Source organism: Typopeltis vanoorti, chromosome 16 (assembly GCF_054136105.1).
Source record: "Typopeltis vanoorti isolate ZY-2024b chromosome 16, IOZ_Tvanoo_1.0, whole genome shotgun sequence".
NCBI classification, from domain to species: domain Eukaryota; kingdom Metazoa; phylum Arthropoda; class Arachnida; order Uropygi; family Thelyphonidae; genus Typopeltis; species Typopeltis vanoorti.
In genome coordinates this window covers 30,487,436-30,503,761 of record NC_143564.1, presented here as the reverse complement: position 1 = coordinate 30,503,761, position 16,326 = coordinate 30,487,436, and the positions used below count along the sequence as shown (strand labels likewise).

At 36.9% G+C, this 16,326-nt stretch overlaps 1 protein-coding gene across 5 annotated transcripts in view; it reads left to right on the top strand.

Moving 5' to 3' along the window:
- Nucleotides 1-2,646: 2,646 nt before the first annotated feature.
- Nucleotides 2,647-16,326, top strand: part of LOC150097918 (SREBP regulating gene protein) — a 146,454-nt gene continuing 132,774 nt past the window's right edge. For all 5 annotated transcript variants that reach the window (XM_090406547.1, XM_090406548.1, XM_090406545.1 and 2 more), the window contains exons 1-2: nt 2,647-2,901; nt 9,849-10,008. In XM_090406547.1, coding sequence (XP_090262673.1) covers nt 2,785-2,901; nt 9,849-10,008 — 277 coding nt within the window. In that variant the 5' untranslated portion in view covers nt 2,647-2,784. The remainder of the gene's footprint in view (nt 2,902-9,848; nt 10,009-16,326) is intronic.

Below are 16,326 nucleotides of genomic sequence, written 5' to 3'. Positions count from 1 at the left end.
TGGAATTTTCAAAGAAACCGAGAGAGAGAGAGAGAGAGAGAGAGAGAGAGAGAGAGAGAGAGAGAGAGAGAGAGAGAGAGAGAGAGAGAGAGAGAGAGAGAGAGAGAGAGAGAGAGAAATAAGTGCTATCGCAACTGAAAGAAGGATGGCAAGCTGCAACCACTGGTTGCAAAAAAAAAAAAAAAAGTTCATATCTCGTCATGACTAGTAGAATCCTAATATGGGCTTCTTCAATTGCATGTAGAGCTGATCTCATTCAGAAGTAGTAGAGTTTTTCTCCTATAAAACAGAATTTTTCCTCCTGCACACAGACAAAAATATTATTGATGGGTGGCAGATACTATTCTGTGTATTGATAGTGGCTAGTGCCATTATGGATATGCAGAGGATTATGTAGTGGATACAGTGGGTTGAGTGGAGTAGTATCCCTCAAAGAGTCCTTGAACCTGTCACATGGTAATATTAAGGACGAAACTAATACAAAAATAAGAAACTTTAAATTATATGTTTAAATTGAGTGGGTCGGAGTAACATAGTAATGTTGATCCCACCTACGAAAAAGGTTATTTGCAAACCTATAGTTTTGCATGATAAGTTTTTTTTTCTATTTTCATCAACTTTATATAGTTTTAACACAGTCCGGCTTTCCAGACCAAACCTAAAACTTTTTCAAGTCGCTTCAGGCCTCCAGAAAGTGGGAATGTGGCTCACACGAAGTGGCGAAATTTATCTCCCGCTTAAAGACAAATATCCATGCCCATGGCTGGATTCGAACCCGCTGCCTGGTTGCAGAGCGGGTGCGCTAACTACTCGACCAACCAGGCCGATTTTAAGTACACATTCTTATCATATGTAATATTTATATCATACATGGTCTCACTGTTTACATAAATATTTTTGTGTTTTTACATAATACTTTTAACTGCACAAATTTTAATTTCTGGCTGCAGTGGACACAGTGTGTTGTATTGAGTGGAATGTTCTGTCAAGAGTCCTTGGAGTCAGGGCCAACTTAAGGGAAGTTGCCCAGGGACTCATGCTGCCATATTATTATTATTATTATTATTATTATTATTATTCTTGATACCTCCAAGGAGTCCGAAGACTCATCGCGGGAGGACATCTTCAACTCTCTCTACACCTTACCTCTACTACGAATCAACGCCATCTACCGCCCACCTCCAACACCACCACAACTAGTAATTTTTGTCTGTAAATTGCGTGTGTTCTGAAGGGCCGATTTGTATGTATGCGGGATGAAAAACCCGAGTTTCCGGGAGAAAAAACCCTGCTACCTCTGTATGAGATCGGCTAACTCACCATCGATTGAAATCGACCAGATAAAGATTCCTCCCGTCGCGACGAGAATCGAACTTAGGCCTATTCCAATCGAAGGGCGCAATGTACCGTCGTTCTTCCAATTGCGCTACGGAGGCGCTTATTGTTCATGAGAGATCTCTTGGCAGAGTATATAAATTAGTGTGGGTAAGTAGGGGGGCCCCAGTACATTGCATTGCCCAGGAGTCTACAATAGTGTTAAGACGGTACTTCTTGGAGGTATCACATGATAAAAAAAAAAATCAGCTAACGCCTTTTTATTCCCGTATACGGGGAGTAGGCGAGGCCATTTAGCCCTATCTAACTTTTGGAGACTGAGTGGGCAGTTCAATCTCCACTGGTACCAATCAGAGATAGATGGCCCAAGGCTATCACTAATTAAGCGGTACTCAGTAAAGAGAGACGGCTCAAATGTGCCGCCATCTCGTGGTCCCTAACCCTAACACAATATATTTAATGTCTGAAATAATGTGGGTTCTACGGTCGATTTTCTTGAGTTTACAGGACGAAAAACCTGAGTTTCCGGGAGGAAAAACCCGCTTGCCCGTGCCAGAGATCGACTAACTTGGAAACCGGTCGAAAAAAGGCTTAGAAAAATTTCCTCTAGTCGCCGACTAGACTCGAATAAGAAACTTTTATAAAAAAAAAAAAAAAAATCTGCTTACACTTTTTATTCCCCTATAGGAAACTCAACAAGTTCCGCCATCTCGTGGTCCCTAATCCTAACACAATGTATTTAATGTCTGAAATAATATGGGTTCTACGGTCGATTTTCTTGAGTTTACCGGACGAAAAACCCGAGTTTCCGGGAGAAAAAACCCGCTTGCCTATGCCAGAGATCGACTAACTCTGGAACCGGTCGATAAAAGGCTTAGAAAAATTTCTTCTAGTCTCCGACTAGATTCGAAAGCAAGTCTTTCTTCGTGCGGTCAAGTGTTGTGGTGGGCAAACGCTACATCCACTGAACTACACAGATCCTTTTTATAAAAAAAAAAAAAATCAGCTAACGCCTTTTTATTCCATATAGGGAGTAGGCGACGCCGGTACCCAATCTAGAAACTTTTATTTATATTTTAATTACATATTCTTATCATCTGTATACTTTTGTATAATCGATGGTTTCCCTATTTAAATATGTTTGTATTTTGTATAATAACTGCACAAATTTTGAATTCTCGCAGGCTCTCTCTCTCTCCCTACCCACATACACAGACTACGAATTTTTTGTCCCTCAGCATGTTAGATTAATGATGGTTTATTTTTAGATATCTCGTTTCTCGTGAGCCCTACTTAGTTCTCGATGCAGCAAATAGTAGAAAGTTATGAAGTATTATCCTAGAAAATTGTTGCGTCTGTGTGTCATAAACTGCTTTATTGCTATATTGTTTAGAAATATCTAATGAAATCATATCGATCGATATTTATGTGATGATAAAGTGAACGATTATGCTATTCTCAACGATGTGGTTAAATATGATAGTTAGATTCTTCAAAAGAAGAATAGTGCTTGGGCTGATATTTGGGGTATCCTTTATTTATTGTGTGATCAGTTTGCTGTATGATGTAAGTAATAAATTTTTGCCGGATGAAAAATCAGAATTAATTCATTTGGAGCATTGAATTTTGCTTGAATATAAGTAATCATCTGGCATTTATCAGTAAGGTGTCAGAAACCGCATTAACAACTTATGAAGAGAACTGAGACAAAGCCACGCCTTTTTTGCAAGGCCTTGGCAAATAAACACAAAACGTGCCAGTGCAGAAAACAACATTCGCATGAAACACCTACCATGTTCGTAGTTAAAGACCAATCAGCTGATGAAAACTCATAGTGATAGCTTGAGGGAAACTTCGCTGGTGCTGCATAATTCCTTAATACTGTACATTGTACATACAAAAAGAATTTTTCTTGTGTTTAACGTGGGCGTTGTATAAGGGTTGTTTAATTATGATATTAATGAATTACATATTAATCCTGTGGTGTAACTGCTGCGCCACTGATGGGAACACAGTGGGGAACTAAATACCACAAAAATAATAAGTAAAATAAAAATAATACTAAATAAACATGGTGATTGATGAAGTGTCAAAATGCAATAAAAATCGCACCTGCATGGTTGCAACAACCATGCAAGTAAGTTTTACTGCAGGTTAGAATCACAATTGTGGGTAAAATGTCATTAGTCTGAAGATAATTTCATTGCTCAGTCTGAAATTGCTGTCTCATTTACCAGAGGTCTGAAGTGGCTTAAAACATTTTGTGTTTGGTATCTAGAGCAAGAGGTTCTGGATTATGTAAAAATATATTATTATTACAATGGGCATCTCCATGGGGTCAGGATACTCATTGCAGGACATCCTATATTGATGCACTAGCCATTATTCATACCATCATACCTTTCCTTAAACTCACAACCTCCTTTAGTAATGCATTCTGCTCATTCACCACTCTCCAAGCAAAAAATCCAGTCTTAACACTCTTGTTAACCACACGCCTATGTGATAAAAAAAAAAAATAATAATAAAAACCCTTGGCCCATTATTAGCATATTATAATTATTTTTTTTGTCAACTGCATATTAAAATTATGCAGTTGACAAAAAAAAAGAGGTTATGGTAAAAGCATAAAAAGAGAGATGGATAACAATTACATGAGGAACATAAGCTACTCCAGTAAAGTAATTAGTATTGTAAATGAAAAATACATAAAATTAAAAACTTCAAAATTTTTACAGATTATAGGCCTGATAAATATAATACTCGATCCAAATATAGTACAAAAAGAAACACACTTGAAAATATATAATACTTTAGCAGTGACCACATTATTATATGACAGTGAAATTTGAATTAGGGCAATAAACAAACAGGATAAACGAAGAATAAAAACAAGTGAAATGAGATTTATGAGAAGAACTGCAAAATACACATTATTAGACCAAAAAAGGAACAAAGACATTTTTAAACAACTAAAAACAAAATCAATAGAAAAAAAAATTAAACAAGTATAAACAAAAATGGATAGAACATGTAAACCAAATGGCCAACACCTGATATCTTGAACAAATACCGAAATGTAAGCCAATTGGAAAGAGAAGGCAAGGTTGATTTTAAAAAAAGGATATTGGATGTGTAACGAGACCAGAACAAACCAATATGGTCTATACCCATAAATAGTGATATGATGATGATGATGGTAAGGAATACAGAAATGGAATATGAGAAAAGATTAACTATAGAACAAGACATGCCACAGTAAATAACTTTTTTATTATGTAAATATTTTATAAATATATAAGAAAATTAGAAAAGATTAACACTGCACTCCATAAAAATCCTAAAGGAGTCTTTTGTTATGTGAACACTAGCAAAAGTTATTAAAGGGATAAAAATCCTATGTTGTTATATAGCCAGTAAGATTTTTATCCCTTTAATATCTATTAAGTTGCCAGAAAACTAGCCGTTTGGCTTTTCATTTTAATTACTAGCAAAAGTTGTTTATTATGGATGAATTACCCTGTTAGATGGGAAAGGGATCAAAGTGACCAATGCAAAATGACATAGCTGATTTGTTTAATGATCACTTTATTGTGGCATTTCATCCTGAAAAAGCAAGTTTTATTCCTTGAAGGATAGGAACGATCCAAGTTAGAAGTGCATGGAGAAAGGCAGTGGGACTGGATAGGATTTCACCACGTTTTAAGATAATGTTCTAAGGAACTGGCAGCTCCATTGGCTTGACTGAAAAGTCAGGTCAATGGAGCTGTCAGGTTCAAATTTGAAAATTTGAACTGACAAAATTTGAGCTGTCAGTTCAAATTTTGGTCACTTTCAACTGAGAAAGTGACCAAAAATGGAAGGAGAGTAAGATAGTGCCATTGCACAAGGGTGGTACAATGAAGGCATCAAACTGTAGACCAGTTTATATTTCTTCTGTAGTTAAGATTTTGGAGAAATTAGTCCTGAGTGATTGTAAGCAAAATTGGACAGTGAGAGTAATATTTATCTGTAAAAATCAGCATAGATTTATTAAAGGACACTCTTGTTTCAGAAATTTGCTTGCCTTTTATAATAAAGTGATGAGTGGTTGATGAGGGAAAGGCACATACTGCAAAGGCATCTGATAGGATGCTACGTGATAAGTTGGTATCAAGTTTGTGAATTGGATTAGAAATTGCTTGTTTCAATAAGGAAATACCACGAATTCCAACTTCCAATGTGAATAGGCATGTTTAAATAAATTATAATACTGGAATTAACTCACATTGGTGAGGATATATTGTTGGAGGTGGAGGAAATAAGAGATCTGGGGGTGATAGCGGATAAGAATCTGAAATTTAGGGGACACATCGCCAAAATTGTGAGGACAACACAAAGGCTTCTGGGAATGATGTGGAGGATACTGACATGTAGAAGTAGGGAGATTCCTGTTCTGTTGTATAAAGCTTTGATTGGACCACACATGGACTATTGTGCCCAGATTTGGTCACCTGGTTTTTGGGCGGATGAAGGGATGTTAGAAAGGGTCTCAAGGCGATTGACTTAGGGTTTCTGACCTCTGGAATGTCGAGTATGAGGAAAGATTGAGAAGATGTAATTTGCAGAGTCTGGTGGACAGGAGGAAGACGGGAGATATGATAGAGACCTACAAGTTGATAAGGGGTTGTTATGGGATCAGTGTTGGAGAGGTTCTACAGAAAATGGTGGGAGATCAGGGGAGAATCAGAGGCCATCCCTGGAGATTGTATGAGGGGGTGAGAGGTGAGTTTTTTTGTGCAGAGTTGTGAATGGTTGGAGTACCTTGCCTGAGAGTGTGGTGTTTGCAGGGAGTTTGAATGTATTCAAGGCATAGTATGATGGGCTGTGTGTGTGATAGGAGGACCTCCCAGATGAGTCTTTGACTTCATGAGATCTTAGGGTAATAATAATAATAATTTTCGCCTGAGTATCAAAGGCATCTTCAGTACAAAGCTAATAGAACAATAACTGACAATTCCAAAAGGTGCCATCTTGGATTCGAAATTGGTTATCTGAGAGATATCAGAGTTTTGTATGGGCGAGCAGTATCAAGAAAGTTCACAAGTGGAGTTTCACAGGGATTAGTACTTTTAATTTTTATGCCAGTGATATTGTCACTAGCTTGCAGAGGAGATATTCAGTTATTGATAATATGAAGCTTAGAACAATTATTAGTCATAGTGTTGATGTGGTAGCACTTCAAAAAGATTTAAATCAGCTGAAAAGGTGGGCAAATGAACAGCGATGTCACTTTAATGCAAATAAATGTATGGTTTTGAAATTTGGGATCCACAGATGGAATTCTTCATACTTGCCTGGTGAAGCTATACTAGAGGAAGTGGAGGGGACAAAGGATTTTAGGGTGGTAGTTGATAAAAATTTGAAGTTTAGGGGACATATTGTAAAAGTGATGAGGGTAACCCAGAGGACTACCATAATACTGATGTTACTTACATAACATTGGAGTTTTCATTAAGTTGTCATGGCAGATCTCCTAGTCTGACCATAATATGCTAAAATATGATATATAGAAATAACCATGACATGACCAGCCTTAAGAACACACAGTTTACAAACAAAAAATATTAGTAGTGGTGGTGGGTAGTAGATGGTGTTGGCATAAATGATGATGGTAGTGGCGGTTTGGTGTAGTTAGTGGATTAAATGATGGAGTTGTAGAGTAGATGTCCTCCCTTGATGAGGCTTTGGACTCCTTGGAGGTGTCACATAATAATAATAATAATAATACTGGGGAGGACTTTTAACCACTAGAGATAGGAATGGTGATTCCATTGTATGAAGTTCTGATTAGGAAAACATTTGGATTATTGTGCTCAGATCTTGTTTCTGGCATTTGAAGAGGATAAATTAGCCTTGGGGAGGGTATACAGAGATAGATAATTTAAACGATATCAGTAGTGGCATTGCGACCTTGACAAATTTGTAGTTAAGCATCTTTTTTTAGTGTGACTGATAATTATTAAAATATGCTGCCACTGGTGCCCGTGGCAACTGCCTCAATGGCAAAATGTTCCTATGCTGCTAGGTATCAGGACTGCAATGTTAGTTATGAGAATAAATAGACGGAGGGCCTGTGAACTAAGGAGTTTGTTGGATAGAAGAAAAAGGGACAACATGATTGAGGCATTTAAACTATTGAGAGGTATTTACCGGTGCGACACTGGGGAGATTTTTCAGTTAGTAGAACAAGGGGATGGAACAAGATCAAGGGCTGTGGGACTATCCCTGGAAGTTGTGGAAGGAGGTGGTGAGTATGAGACAGCGAGAAGTGTCTTTTTGTGGAGGATGGTTGGATTATGGTATTCATTATCTGAATAGGACCATGATTGCATTTAAGAGTGGTATGATAAATTTTTTGTTGTCTAAGATCCTGCATCTCACTCCTTGGAAGTCCACGATAATAATAATGCAGTAATTACTGTTTATCCAACCACAGTGGGAAGGCAAAGAATTCACACCAACAGTACATTTGTCAAGGAGTGAAGTGGTAGCTCTATCATAAACAAGTCATTTGACATATATGGGATCTGTTAACTGAAGAATCGTTTTGAAAGTTTGGATAAAGGGTAGTTTATTCTAATAATAATGATAACACTGGCCAACAGTTTTTTTTTTCTGCTGATTATGATCTGACACTTATTTTTTACTAATTTGGGTGTGCTGATTTCAAATATCAAACCCATTTTTCTCTATCACGTCAGGTTTTTCCTCTATGGCATTTTCTTTTTGCTAATTTGTAAGTTTTTGATAGTTTTAAGGAGGCAGTACTATTTAGAGGATCAAAAAAATCGATTTTTAATACTATTTTCTGAAAGTATGTACTTTTAAAAATCTGTTCCTAACTTTTTATCAAGAAATTCGAAAATTCCCGAAGATATAGCCTATTATTCAAAGCGGTGCGCAGATCAGAATCGGAGCACTCACCGCTCTCACTTGTTAGTAAACGTCCTTTATAAATTGGCACAGCTATTTCATTGGAATGAGCAACTGGCCGAATTGCTGAGTCGAGATTTGGATACACAATTTTTTTCTTATTCTTCTTATTATAACCAGAAGTCTGAACTAAACAAAAATAGCAATCATCTACGTGATTTTTCGGTTCACGCCAAATCATTGGAATGCCAAAAGCTAATTTTTGGCGTTTTCCCTTGCTCCACTGTCGTAAATTTGCTACACATGACTTACACACTTTATTTGGAGCCCATGACTTGTCCTGATCTGCAATTTTTACGTCAAAGTATTCAAAGTACACTTTCTTAACGAAATCAGTGATATTTGTCCTTTGACTGGGAACAGTAAAGCTGCCACAAATGTAGCAGAAGGAATCTACACCATTGACACAATTTCGAGTAGTAGACATGATGTATTTTCTTCACTGCCGACTAACATGCAACATACACTGGTAGGAGTGTAGGAGTATGTAAAACAAATTGTGCCCATACCAACACAATCATGTATTATGCTTTTTTTTTCCCCTGCTAAAAGCAGTTCTATACATGAAATGTTACAGAATAAACATATTGCAGATTCCACAGGTATACATAAGCACATGTGCTTGTCCTTTTAATTCAGTGAAAGTAGGTCTTGATCATCTCCTGAATAATTAAAAACAAAACAGATCACTTTTGGACAGTGAGTGAGGATAGCAGAGGTGGGTTGTAATTCTATAATCTGCATAAACACTATTCACAATTGCTGCAAGTAAATTATCCAGTTCATTGATGTCAAGATTGTTTGTTGTAGGAAACTGAAGTTGTCTTAAAGATATGTTGTATAGCAGGACTAAGTTCATTGCATATTATTTTTTTTTTATGTGCCTTCTGAGAAAGGATTAAATGGTTGTAAACCTATCCTTCATTAGTACTGTGGACAATCTATGGTTAGATAATCTGGAAACCTAGTTCAGGAAGCAAGAAGAGAAGTTTTTCAGCAATTTGTTACCTAGAATGAGCAAGATGGTGGTCACATAGTTGGTGATAAAATTCATCTGTCAACTATTTGACATTCAGTTATTCAGGCATAACAGAATTCAAGCCAAAAGCACATTTATTAAGGTGTGAAGGGGAAAAAAGTACAAAGGGAAGGGTCACTTTCCTTTGTGTTGTTTGACATATTTGCAGTATGACCCCTAAAGTTAAACTCCATCTACCATCACGCCGAAATCCCTAGCATCATCAATTTCTTGTATTAGTTTAGTATAAATATGCAGTTTGTATCCTAGCTACTAGACCACATCGGATGTTAAATTAATAAATGAATGGTTAGTGAGTGGAATGCATTTGAGAGTGGGATGAATACAGAAGCAATGAGTATGCTTAAGACACATTTTGATAAAAACGTTGTACGAGGGTGAAGACCTCAACAATTTTAATTTTGTGGTGGTATGTTGATTATAGTAAAATTAATCATATAATTATAGTGTATTATAATAAAGACATGGGTTAAATTATTATTTGTTCTCTTTTGAATAGAATAGTGGAAACAGTGCAGATGATACCTTGTCTCACCCAGTTCTTCCAGTCCAGACATTTCGGTGGCATTCTGCACGCGATAGAGCTACCAACAATAGTAATAAAGTTTCAGCATGCCGCAATTCAGTGCAAGGAAAAGTTCTCATTGCTGATGATAGAGGTAAGTTTGATTTCTTTCCTGGCTATTATCTTTTGAAACCTACCATAAATGCTTATTTACTACTAATCATAATTTCATATGATTTTTTTACTCCTGTAATCCTTTGTTATATTCCCAGATGTAATATTCTAAAATAAAATAATATACTATAATAAGCATATGATATTAAAATGTCTACAATAATGAAGTGATGTGATCTGTTTCTCAAATATTAAAAGAAGAAAACAAACATTCCCAAACAAGAATGGGGAAGGAAGGCATTTATTTTTAGTAGGTCTTGAACCCTGAACCAAAAGTTACTTGTATGGTAAATATACACAGGATCAAATATACAGTGAATTTCACATAATTTATGACACTTTATAAACAGTAACATTGTTAGCATCCAGGAATGTGTTAGCAGAGCTAATCTCAGGTGGTATGGTCACTTAAACAGAATGAGAAAGGAAAGATTAGCAAAACAAATGTTCTTTGCCAGGTTGGTAGGAAAAAGACCCAGAGGAAGACCAAGATATAAGTGGATTGATACAGTAAAAAGTGCCTTAGATGACAGAAATAAAAGATCTGATAATGTTGGAGTCTTGACAGGTAACCAATTGATTTGGAGGAAAATTGTAGAAAGGAAGTTAGTCATGATGTAAGTTTTTCATGTTGTACTATCATATTCTGTACACCCCCTTGAGGGTACATATCGGGAATTGATGATGATGATAAATAGTATCCTTTTGATTGTGAAAATTTTTTTATAATGCATGATTTTTCAACAATTATTGTGCAGTTTCTCATCAGTATATTATTATTATTATTACCCCAAGACCTCATGGAGTCAAAGACTCATCTGGGAGGTCCTTTTATCACACACACACATCTCATCATACTGAGCCTTAAACACACTCAAACTCCTTGCAGACACCATACTCTCAGGCAAGGCATTCCAATCATTCACAACTCTGCACAAAAAAACCTGCCTCTCACTCCCCTACTCACACCCTCTTTATACAGTTTCCAGGGATGACCTCTGGTTCTCCCCTGATCTCCCACTATTCTCTGTAGAACTTCTCCACCATTGATCCTATAACAACCTCTTACCAACTTGTAGGTTTCTATCATATCTCTCCTCTTCCTCCTCTCCACCAAACTCTGCAAATTACATTTTCTCAATCTTTCCTCATACTCAGCATTCCAGAGATCAGAAACTACCTTAGTCAGTCTGTAAAATTCGATGCAGCATCATAATTTTTCAAACTTTTATTGCATCGACTTTTACACGAATCACATCCAAAATTCACAAAAGTAAACTTGTAAATTTTATATGTAAATAATACTAACAGCCTATAAATTAGCCCAGAAAAAAAATTAGCATGATACTGTGTAAATAGAAGATATATGAATATGTAGCGCCTATGAATATTTAGCGCCTCCGTAGCACAATTGGAAGAACGACGGTACATTGCGCCCTTCGATTGGAATAGGCCTAGGTTCGATTCTCGTCGCGACGGGAGGAATCTTTATCTGGTCGATTTCAATCGAAGGTGAGTTAGCCGATCTCATACGGAGGTAGCAGGGTTTTTTCTCCCGGAAACTCGGGTTTTTCATCCCACATACATACAAATCGGCCCTTCAGAACACACGCAATTTACAGACAAAAATTACTAGTTGTGGTGGTGTTGGAGGTAGGCGGTAGATGGCGTTGATGGAGATGATTCGTAGTAGAGGTTAGGTGTAGAGACAGTTGTAGGTGTCCTCCCGCGATGAGTCTTCGGACTCCTTGGAGGTATCAGGAATAATAATAATAATATGTAGTTCAAGGGAAAATGCCCTAGAAATCAGATATACGTTAGAATTTATCTATTATTATTATTATTATTATTATTATTATTATTATTATTCAGGCCTCCATGGAGTCAAAAGACTCATCGTGGGAGGTCCTTCCTAAGAACATAAAGTCTGTCAAGACTCATTGAGGGGAGGTCCCCCCCCAAGAAACACAAAGTCTATCATACCACTCCTTAAACTCATTGACTGTTCTCACTCTCACCACTCCACCAGGCAATGCATTTCACGGTTCAACCACCCGCCACGCAAAGAAACCACTCCTCACCCTCTTGCTCACAGTTTCCTTTCGTAACTTACAGGGATGGCCTCTTTTCATCACTCCTTCCCACTGTTCAATCAAGTGAAAGAGCTCCCCAGTGTTAACCCTGTAACCACCTCTCAACAGTTTAAAAGTCTCAATCACGTCTCCTTCTTCTATCCACCAACTTTGCAGTCCACATTCCCTCAGCCGATTCTCATAACAAACATTGTACAATCCTGAAACCATCTTTGTCATCCGTCTTTGTATCCTTTCCACAGTTAATTTATCCCCTTCAAATCCTGGGGACCAAATCTGAGAACAATAGTCCAAGTGTGTAAGTAAGTAAATACCAAAGCCCATCTATAGAGACCCAGAGGAATTAAACATGCTAGAATAGAGTAAACAGATATCTTAAAATAGAAGTTCAGGGGCAGTACTTTAGAATTCGGAAATGTATTTGATATTATCACTTAGTATTGGATGAAAAAGAAACCTATTGTAACCAAAGCAGTCCGCCTTCAAGGTCAATAGCAAAAGAGGGCAGTATATATCAGAAGCTGTTGCGTTATGCTGTAAAAGGGATTAAACGTACACTTCAGGGAGATCTAGAAGTCTTCACTTTCTAGAAGGATAAGAGTTTGCACGTGAAAGGTACAGGGGTCTCAGACCTTAATTCAAAGTTTGCATGGGAATATCTGGGGTCTAAAACCTTCGTGCAGGGTCCCGCGAGAAGCCAAATAAAAGGATCATAGAATCGACTATGAGAATCGACTATTGAGCATTGGCAGATTTGATGCCAGGAGAAAAGGAGGGAGTCGATCCATGGACTACGTCAGATTCCAGATGAAATCGTGGAGGGTAACCGGAGGCAAAACCTTACAGAGCGAATAGCGGCCCAGGACCAGGATGACAAAGCCTTGACCATCAGACCTTACATCCGAGTGCCTACAACGCCAGAAGATCATGCTCCAGCCCTGCAAGAAATTCCAGAGGAGAACACGGTGTCCATGAAACATCTAAAGTGATAGATCACGCTCTAGCATAGAGGGGGATCCAGAATAAGTCTGTAAAGGAAATACGACTAAGAGCATTGTACCTATGGAGGAGTCATGTGAGTTGAATTTTTTTTTTTTATTTATGATGTGAAGGACTGTTTAGAAAGACTGAATTCATAGAACTGCTATATACATTAGATTGAATACTTGTTCGCATAGAGAGAATCTGTTTTAAAGTAATTGTAAGATAATGAAAATTTTAACTTACATTGTATTGTAAAGAAATGGTTCAGAAGAACTGACGAGATTATAGAATTAAGAAATATAATGTTATGAGAAGTAGTTTGCTTGAAGAATGTTATATTTTTATGTGAAGGTTGAAATTGGAGATTATAATTAATCAAAGCATGGAAATTCCTAAACTGTAAATGGGCTGATAGTTAATAGTTATCTAATTTAATTGTTTAATAATTTACGGCATTGGTATTTGTTGCATGCCTAAGAATTTGTCCTATATGTTTTTTTTTTTTTTGTGCTTAGCTTAGAGAGGAAAGGAAAGTAGAATCCTTTTAGTGCATACTTTGTATTACTGTTTTAGTATAAATAAACATGTTTATTATATTTAAAAGGAGTGCCGTCTGATCTTTTTCGCAATTGCACTGTTCTCAAAAAAAAAAAAAAATGATCCTGTGAGCAGGATAGATTGGAATTTGGTACGAATTTTGAGTTAAGAGTTAGCCACGACTGTATATAATTATAGAGGAGGAACTTTACTGGAAGTATAAATAATTTCTTATGCCATTTGGAGAACTTTAGTGGCGCAGCTAGTAATAATTAAATAAATTTCTAGAGATCTCCGGCATAAGGAAAGAATACTGAAAGTAGAGAAAGGGAAATAAGATTAACTGAGTACATGAAAGGGAAAAGATAAGGTTAAAGTTTAACGAATAAAATTATAGAAGCCAAGGATAAAGAAAGCAATATTATACAACAACCACCAAAGCCTTATACAACGGAACAAGAATCTCCCTACTTCTACACGTCAGTGTCCTCCGCATCATTCCCAGAAGCCTTTGTGTTGTCTTCACAGTTTTAGCGATGTGTCCCCTAAATTTTAGATTCTTATCCACTATCACCCCCCAGATCTCTTATTTCCTCTACCTCCAACAATATATTCTCACCAAGCATAAATTCTGCATCCCATCTTTGTTTTCCAAATTTTAAAACCTTAAAATTTGGAACATTGAACTCACATCCCCATTTCCGTGCCCAATCACTCAATTTATTCAAGTCTTCTTGCAAGGCCACAACATCTTCACTACTCTTTATGGTTCATCCCAACTTTGCATCATCTACAAACAACTGAATATCTCCATCCAAATCTTCGCCAATATCATTAATATACAAGTTAAATAGTAATGGCCCTAAAACAGACCCCTGAGGCACTCCACTAGTGACTCTCCTTTTCCTGGATATCACGCCCCCCCATACACAACATGTTGATACCTATCAGATAGCCAGTCTCCAATCCAATGCACTAATCTAATATCCAACCCCATCTGCTCTAGTTTGACTGGCAACTTCTCATGAGGTACTCTATCAAAAGCTTTTGCAAAATCCAAGTATATTACTGTGTATCCTTCCCCTCTCTCCAAGGAAGCAATCACTTTATTGTAATAAATAAGTAGATTACTAAAACATGACCTCCCTTTAGCAAATCCATGCTGTCCATCAAAGATTATACCATTGTTGTCTACCCAACTCTGGATCCTAGTTCTCACAAGCTTCTCCAACAACTTAACCACAACCTGTCACACAGATAGGCCTATAGTTTGATGCTTGAGTTCGATCACCTCCTTTATGAAGTGGCACAATCTTGCTCTCCTTCCACTCCTTAGGAACTTGACGAAGTGCAAGATTCGTATTAAAAAAATATGTCAAGGCAGATGTCAACTCTCTGGCACTTTCCTATATAGCAGAATTTATTCCCATAGAAACTCCCCAAACTAAATAGAACATGATCTCTGGAGTTTTGCATAAGCTCTAAAAATTTAATTTCAGTCCTTCTATTCAGATGGAAAAGTAGCCATTTCATGAATTTTATTCAAGCATGACATGTTTTAAAGTCTTGAAATTTTCATGATGACTCTAGTTAATGATTTTAAAGGAGTGTGATGAAGAGGGGTGTGAGGAGTAGATTTTTTTTACATGGAGAACTATCAGTGAATGGAATGCATAACCAGAATATGTTGTTAATGCAGGGAGTGTTAAGGATTTTAAGATTCAATATGATAGATATATTGTCAGTCGAATGAATCTCGTGATGAGTTTGCCGACTCCATGGAGGTGTAATAATGATAATAAAATAATAATTTTGTGTATGTGTGTGTGTGTGTGTGGACCCATTGATGCATATGTATAAGAAACTTACTGTTTTTGAACAGCTGGAGGTTTTGTTCATGTGAAAACTACAGAAGGAATGCTGTTCTAGCAGACAGAGGTAAATAGAATGAATGAAAGAGGGGCTTATTAAGTAAAAGAACTGCATAAGAATATATTCCTATATAAAAATAATAAAGTATAATATACAGTAACTAAGCAGAAAAACTTTTCACAATATATTTTTAATGATAATAACCATCTTTAAATACAGCAGATTTTTGTCTGAAAATAATGACTATCCTCAGTAACCTACCCTTGCCCTTAGTTATACACAAATCACTAGACAAGATCAGATCTTCTTGCTTAGACTAATGTTTACTTCCAGTCTTTTCTGGCATAAACACATCACATTAGTAGAACTCCTCAGCAGCCAAGAAACTTGGCATTCCCTTTTTTTTTTGTTCAAGAGCTTGTTTTACACCATTCAAACTCTTAACTATATATAAATCCCAAATCCACTCATGTTTAGAATACTGCTCCCATGTTTAGGGTGATGCAAATAAAATTTCCCTTAAAATCCTCAACATGATCCAGAGGCATGCAATTAAGCTCATAGATGATTCCTCTCTTACGGATTCACTTCAGTCGCTGTCTCGCAGGTGCAGTGTTTCAGCACTCTCTCTTTTACAGGTACTTCCATGGTTACTGCTCTAATGAATTGGCAATCATCATTCCTCCACTTTCTGTTGCACATGTTAATACAAGAGCAGCAGCTGGCCAGCATCTCTTTACTGTGCAACTGCAAACATACCACACCTGTTTCTCCTCTTCCTCTTTTATTCTGTCCACCTCCGTTCGTCCTCT